Source organism: Myotis lucifugus, unplaced genomic scaffold (genome assembly GCF_000147115.1).
Source record: "Myotis lucifugus unplaced genomic scaffold, Myoluc2.0 scaffold_64, whole genome shotgun sequence".
Lineage (NCBI taxonomy): Eukaryota > Metazoa > Chordata > Mammalia > Chiroptera > Vespertilionidae > Myotis > Myotis lucifugus.
Genome location: NW_005871112.1, coordinates 875,624 through 883,667, shown reverse-complemented (window position 1 = coordinate 883,667; position 8,044 = coordinate 875,624). Strand labels below are relative to the sequence as shown.

Sequence of the window (8,044 nt, the reverse complement as noted above, 5' to 3'; positions counted from 1 at the left end):
TTTTAAATACTCAGTGGTCATTTCTTATATAACTTAAATTTATTCAATAATTAAAGTACATGTATTTTTAAATAATATTTTTTAAATTGGGGAATATGTCACTGATCTTTAATGAAACTTCCAAAAGTCTTAGCAGTAGTTCAACACTTCCCCAGCAGGTGGCAGATTTCTTGTCACACTTTCATCTTCTCATAAAAGCCAGTGCTAGAGTTCATCATGTGTCAAAACTGTAGGGGAGGAAAGTTTCTTTCTTGAAATCTTAAATATCAAATTAGCTTAAACCTTTAAACCTCACTGATGTCTGAGATATAGAAAAAGCACAGGTGCTGACTGAGGGTCCTTTTGTTTGTTAATTTAGTACTATCTATTTGGTTCAATTATGTGACAAAAGAATAGCTCTCTGTACATTATGGTATCGGTTAGATTGTACCATATCATGACTACTTACCTTTGTCCCCTCCTAGAAGTGAGCTCTCATTAGTCTTGGAGGACAAGAACCATGCCTTATTTATCTGTTATCTCTAGGCCCTAACACCCAGCCTGGCCAGGAGGCCATGAAATACGCTAGTAGATTACTCACCTGCACAAAGTATTAGTGTAATGGAACAACAAAGAGCAAAAGACATACATGGTATTCTATGATGGGAGGAGAGCATTCAAACAGACACAGGTACTATACAAATGTGAGAATAACAGTGAAGACTCTTAGAGGCAAAAAATGGGTTCTTTTCTTTCTGCATCACTGAACTGTCACATCCTAGTTGATTTAAGAACGCTGAGAATTCGAAACATTTTCAGGTAGAAATTAAAATACAAATTAAATGTATTCTATACCACAATTCAAGATGGAAGACTATGTTTATATCTTCACTAAATCCACATTATCTTTTTATTTTACTTTATTTTTTTGTAAAATATATTTGTATTGATTTCAGAGAGGTGGGAGAGGGAGAGAGGGAGGGAAGGAGGGAGGGAGGGAGGGAGGGAGGGAGGGAGGGAGGGAGGGAGAGAGAGAGAGAGAGAGAAAGAGAGAGAGAGAGAGAGAGAAACATCAATTATGAGAGAGAATCATTGATCAGCTGCCTCCTGCACATCCCCTACTGGGGATCGAGCCCACAACCCGGGCATGTGCCCTTGACTAGAATGGAACCCGGGACCCTTTAGTCCACAGGCTGACGCTCTATCCACTGAGGCAAACCAGCTAGGGCCACTAAATTCCACTTTAAAGATAATAAAAAAATATAAAAGGGAATGTGGGAAGTGGTTATGAAACATCATTGGAGCAGAATTTTCAATGAATTACTAAAAATGGAAAAGAGAATATGCAGCTGAATACATAGCACACAGCTGAGATGTGGTGGTGTTCCTGACAGTGGAAAGCCGGGTGAGCCTCCTAACAGAAACGCTGGTGGGGAATGAGTCAGACAGAAGCAATTAACTGAAGGACTAGTCTGGAGTATCTGTGCTGGCTGCTCCCCTCCCATCCTACTGCATACCAGAGGAAATCTGACAGCCTGCTTATCCCAAGATATAAAGTAGAAGACTTTTTTGTTATTAATCCTTACCCAAGGATATTTTTCCCAGTGAGAATGGAAGGGAAGGAAGACAGAGGAGGGAGAGAGGGAGGAAGAGGGAGAAAGGAAGAGAGAGAGAAATCAATGTGAGAAAGACACATTAATTGGTTGCTCCCACAGATGCCCCAACTGGGGCCGGGGATTGAACCTGCAACCCAGATATATGCCCTGGACTGGGAATCAAACCCTCAGCGCATGGCCAAGGCTCTAACCATTGAACAACACCAACCAGGGCCAGAAGACTATTTTTGAAAACAAATTGAATAATCTATTGAAGGGGGGGAGGGGAAGGAGAGAGAAGAGAGACAGACACGTAGATATTTTTGTGGGATGGGCTTTGATCTAGTCCCGTGGTCGGCAAACTGCGGCTCGTGAGCCACATGTGGCTTTTTGGCCCCTTGAGAGTGGCTCTTCCTAAGCCTTAGGAGTACCCTAATTAAGTTAATAACAATGCACCTACCTATACAGTTTAAGTTTAAAAAATTTGGCTCTCAAAAGAAATTTCAATCATTGTACTGTTGATATTTGGCTCTGTTGACTAATGAGTTTGCTGACCACTGGGCTAGTCCATGCGCATACATCTAGAGGGAAGTCTGTCAGTTCCACAGCATGCTGATATACCTAGAGCTATAAACCAACCCTCCCATTCAGAGAAGAAGCCTCTTGGAGAAACAGCCACATTTACACCAAGGCGAGGGAAGCTTATGCCAAAGCCTTAAAAATAGTTACCTCTTTAAGTATAAAAAGACTTCCAATTTTATTCCCTATCTTCCATGTTGTTTTAATGTTCATAATGAACAGCGATTACGTTTACAAATCAAGTAAAGAAACCAATAATCTCCTTTGTAAAACTTCTTTTATACACATAACCATATACAAATACAGACAGGCATGTAATTTTTCTTTAAGATGGGGTCAATCATATTTATACATATTCTATAACCTATTTTTCTAACTTGAAAATATGGTATCAGCACAAATACATTTATCTCTATTCTCTTGGAAGGCTACACTATATTTGTATGTATCAATGTTTATAGAATCAATCCTCTATGGACAGGCTATTTCTATTTCATTATTAAAACAATGCTATAACAAACATGTATCATGTATCATTTTTATTTTAAATATAAGTTTCTTAAAGTGAACTGCTGGGTCATAGGGTATACATATTTAAATTTTTATACAGCTACTACATGTATGTGTAAATGAGTGTTCATGTGTCAACATCCTCATTAATGCTGGGTACTTTGATCCTTTAACTCTTTCCAGTTCGATAAGAGAAACATTTAATTCAGTTTTGTGCACTTGTAATTATGTAAATTTTCCTTTCTTCCTTCCTTTTATTGGTTACTTTCCTTCTCTTCAACTTTGCTCTGACTTATTTATCTTTCTCTTTAAAAAGTTATACCACTTACACAATAATATTACTTCTGAACTTAAATATATTAGATTAAAAATACATGGGATTGTTTTAAATATGGAACATCTCAGACAACACATTGGTTTTGTTAAGGAAAACACAAAGTCAAGATGAAACAATTTAATGCTTATGTGAGGAAATTTATATATAAACATTTTAGCTTCTCTAAAAAATAGAGCTGGGGAAAAGAAATATTATATTTTAAACAACTAGGAAGAATTATTGTGAGGGTAAAAAATATAGCCCATGAAAGTCTCTTAACATACTGACTGAAAAAGCTCAATGCGTTTCTTCTTTTTAATCCTCACCCAGGGATATGTTTTTATGGATGTCAGAGAGAGAGGAAGGGAGGGAGAAACACTGATGTGAAACATCAATCGGTTGCATCCCACATGTGACCTGACTGGGAATTGAACCCGCAACCTTTCGGGTGTACGGGACAATGCTCTGAACAACTGAGCCACCAGGCCAGGGCCTTAGTGCTGTTTTTAAAAAGGAGTAAAGAACAAAGGGGAGACAGACACTGGGAAGGAAAGGGAATTATGAGGCCTGAAAGAATATTCAGCACACATCTGTTGAAGGTTTATGTAGATGATTAAATGCCAAGGTAACCACAGTTTTTTAAATCTAAGAAATGGAAGCAGATTTAATTCAAGTAACCCTCCAGCCAACGAACAAGGCTACTAGAATCAGGAACACGTGGAGAAACCTCTATTTTCTATGAGATTAAACTTGGGAGAGAGAAGATAATATTCTTAGTTAGTTATGTAAGGCTTTTATTAAACTTCAGAGCTTGGACTTTCATATTTGGGAAATTCAGTGTGATCTTAAACATAAACATTTTTTTAACTTTTACATTTACCTCTATCTTGTGTCAGGAGGTGACATCTATACTACACATCTATGTGGTATAGATTATATGAATTGAAGCTATATCCATGGGGGAATAGATTCTCTATCCATATATTTTTTAAAAATATGTTTTTATTGATTTTAGAGAGTGAAGAAAGGAAAAGGAGCGAGGGGTAGAAATACTGATGAGAGAGAAACATTGACCAAACAACGACCAGCTGCCTCCTGCACAACCCCCACTGGGGATCGAGCCTGCATCCCAGGCATGTGTCCTGACCGGGAATTGAACCAGTGACCTCTTGGTGGATGGGATATCACTCAACCAATGAGTCACATTGGCCAGGCTCTATCCATATTTTAAATTTGTGAGCTTAGTCCACATAAAAATATTCTTAATTATGTCATAGGCTTTCTTAAAGAAATTCTGATCTAATCACTTGATAACTTCACTATGAAATAAGTATATAATCTATTCTAGTTTCATTTAATGCAACATGCGGTTCAGACACCACCACAGAATGATTACTTACTTGCATTTTCCTTCTTGTTTTCAAGGTGATCTAGCAGTTGTCGTATCTCAGTATCATACTCCACCCACTCTGGGACAATCCTGGCAGCAGCTTTCAGTTTGGGTTCTTTTGTTTTGGGATTATTGCACTGAAAGTTTAAATAAAGTTTTGTTAATAAAAAATCACGCTCCAGAAACAGAAAGGAAATACTTGAGGACTCTGCTGTGTCACTGGAGCAAACAAAATGCATTTTGTAAGAGTAGAGTCCTAAGTCCTATGTCCTTGAAATACTGGAATTCATTAAATAGAGACAGGATTAAGTGAAATGACAGATCTTAGTTTCTGGAAGCAGTAAGTGTTCAATGCAAATACTTCAATCAGAAATTTTAAAAAAAATTATTTAAAGACACTTTCATGTTTCATAAGAAGTTTTTCAAACAATTCTGTAAAGTATTTTGTTTGACAAGAGGTCTAAATACATGAACATTCTGACGAAAAACATAGGAGACTGAGAGAAACCAAGATGGCGACATAGGTAAACACCAGAAATTGCTGCCTCGCACAACCACTTCAAAAGTACAACTAAAAGACAAAACGCACATCATCCAGAACCACAGGAAGGCTGGCTGAGTGGAAATTCTACAACTAGAAGGAAAGAGAAAAGCGCACTGAGACTCAGAGGAGGTGCGGAAGCAAAGTGCAGAGGTATGGAGGCGCACACTGAAAGGGCTGGCAACTGAGGACACGGTTGTCTTTTTCAATTGGGAGGGAGACACAAGCTCCCGACTGCTCTGAACTCCAGTTCCAGGCGAGTCTCTGGGGACCCAGACTCATATGGGGAGAAACTGGACTGTCTGGCAGCGGGCGGAACTCGAGGGTGGCTTTCTCTCAGAGGTGCTTGCAGCGATTACCGCGAGACACTGAGACCAGGGGCCTCTTAGGGCAGGACTGAGGATCAGCCATAGCTGTTGTTCCGCCCTGTTGATTCCCTAAGACCCCGCCCCACCAAAGCTGTGCACAGAGGCTTTTGCATATGAATGACCTGGCCCTTTGCAATCCAAAATTACCTAACAAACTGCAGCTGGGTAAGAGAGACATAGAACATCCAAAAGAAGGCCCAAGGCCTCATCTGAGCACCTCCAAATCCCAAACAAAGAAGAGGAATCTGCAGATCTCTCCATAGCTCCTGCTGGGTAGCCACAGGCAGAGGCTAAATTAGCACCTCCTTAGAGATCCAAGAGCCAGTGTACCCAGTGGTCAGATGGGACCATCCAGATTACAACTCCTCAGATCCATAAGGGACACACTCAGGGGGCAGACTCAGTGAGCACCAAAGCCCCACTGAAGCAGTCTTGCCCCAGAAGGGTGTCTCCAGCACAGAAGTTCTCCCACTGCAGACACAGCTGATTACCACAGCCAATTGGCCTGGATGTCAATTCCTCCCAGTGATACCAACTACAATCAAGGCTTAACTACAATAAGACTGCACACAGCCCACAAAAGGGTGCACCAAGAGTGTCCACCTCAGGTAATTGGGGAGGCTGAGCTACTGGGCCCTATAGGACACCTAGCACAGAAAGCCACCCTATCAACACAAGGAAGCAGCCAAAATGCAGAGACAAAGAAACAGGTCACAAATGACAGAAATGGAGGAAAACAAACTATTGGAGATAGAATTCAAAACCACGGTTATAAGGTTTTTCAAGAATTTTCTAGAAACCGCCGATAAATTTAGTGAGACCCTCAAGAAATCTAATGAGACCCTTGAGGATATGAAAAAGGACAAACTAGAAATTAAGCATACACTGACTGAAATAAAGAATATTATACAGAGTTCCAACAGCAGACTAGAGGATCGCAAGAATCAAGTCAAAGATTTGAAATACGAAGAAGCAAAAAACACCCAACCAGAAAAACAAAAAGAAAAAAGAATCCAAAAATATCAAGATAGTGTAAGGAGCCTCTGGGACAACTTCAAGCGTACCAACATCCGAATTATGGGGGTGCCAGAAGAAGAGAGAGAGCAAGATATTGAAAACCTATTTGAACAAATAATGACAGAAAACTTCCCCCACCTGGTGAAAGAAATAGACTTACAAGTCCAGAAAGCACAGAGAACCCCAAACAAAAGGAATCCAAAGAAGACCACATCAAGACACATCATAATTAAAATACCAAGAGCAAAAGACAAAAGCAGCAAGAGAAAAACAGTTAGTTACCTACAAGGGAGTACCCATAGGATTGTCAGCTGATTTCTCAACAGAAACTTTGCAGGCCAGAAGGGAATGGCAAGAAATATTCAAAGTGATGAATACCAAGAACCTACAACCAAGATTACTTTACCCAGCAAAGCTATCACTCAGAAGTGAAGGTCAGATAAAGAGCTTCACAGATAAGAAAAAGCTAAAGGAGTTCATCACCACCAAACTAGTATTATATGAAATGCTGAAAGGTATTCTTTAAGAAGAGGAAGAAGAAGAAAAAAGTAAAGATAAAAATTATGAACAACAAGTACATATCTATCAACAAGTGAATCTAAAAATCAAGTGATTAAAAAACCTGATGAACAGAATAAACTGGTGAATATAATAGAATCAGGGCATAGAAAGGGAGTGGACTGACAATTCTCGGGGGGGAAGGGGTGTTGGGGGGTGCAGGAAGAGACTGGACAAAAATCGTACACCTATGGATGAGGACAGTCTGGGGGGTAATGGCAGAGGGTGGGGTGGGAACCGGGTGGAGGGGAACTATGGGGGGAAAAAAGAGGAACAACTGTAATAATCTGAACAATAAAGACTTAATTAAAAAAAAACATAGCAGACTATATTAATAAATATTTTCTTACCTTTTCTTTGGACTAAAAATTTGGTTTAATATACTTTACATTTTCCACAGACAAAACCATTTGTCAGCCTTTAGAAAAGTCTTGAGTTTCTTTAGCAAAAGCATTCATTCCCTTTCATATGCTTCTGTTCTAATCAGCAATTGGGGCTATATTAAAAATCAGTTAACCGGAACTCATTTGTCCACATAGTAATAGTTGTGAAATTCAGAGTATTCCATAAATCCCAGTCCACATGGTCCAACTTACCGGCAGAGTAAGACCCATACATGTTACTTAACTTTGTGTGTATGTGTGTGTGTGATCTTAGTTTCTTCATCCACAGAGGAGGAAATTAAACAAGATCATCTTCAAGGTTCCACTAACATAGGGTCAATTTAAACCACGTAACAACTGACTCTACTATAGAGTTTCTTGGGAAAGTAAAGTTTAAAAGGCGGAAGGGTCCGGCCAGTGTGGTTAAGTGGTTGAGTGTTGACCTACAAACCAGGAGATCACGGTTCAATTCCTGGTCAGGGCACATGCCCAGGTTGCGGGCTCGATCCACAGTGTGGGGAGTGCAGGAGGCAGCCAATCAATGATTCTCTCTCATCACTGATGTTTCTCTCTCCCTTCCTCTTTGAAATCAATAAAAAGATTTTTTTTTTAAAGGCGGAAGGTATAGGAGGCGGTTGAGAGGATCTGATTCTGAATGTATTGAAGGTTCAGCTGACAAGAGTTGCTGATGGGCTGAATGTGAGATGCATCAGTAAAGAATGGAAATGCACTTTACTGAGACAGGAAAGACAATGAGAGGAGCATAGACTTCACAAAGTTATAGACATCTATTTCCTCATTACAAAGC

The 8,044-nt window shown here is 39.7% G+C and overlaps 1 protein-coding gene across 1 annotated transcript in view; it reads right to left on the bottom strand.

Moving 5' to 3' along the window:
• UGGT2 (UDP-glucose glycoprotein glucosyltransferase 2) overlaps positions 1 to 8,044 on the bottom strand; it is a 159,217-nt gene continuing 151,173 nt past the window's right edge. Inside the window, exons 40-41 of the mRNA XM_023754705.1 lie at positions 4,380 to 4,506; positions 1 to 227 (exon numbers count right to left, since the gene is read on the bottom strand). Coding sequence (XP_023610473.1) covers positions 205 to 227; positions 4,380 to 4,506 — 150 coding nt within the window. The 3' untranslated portion in view covers positions 1 to 204. The remainder of the gene's footprint in view (positions 228 to 4,379; positions 4,507 to 8,044) is intronic.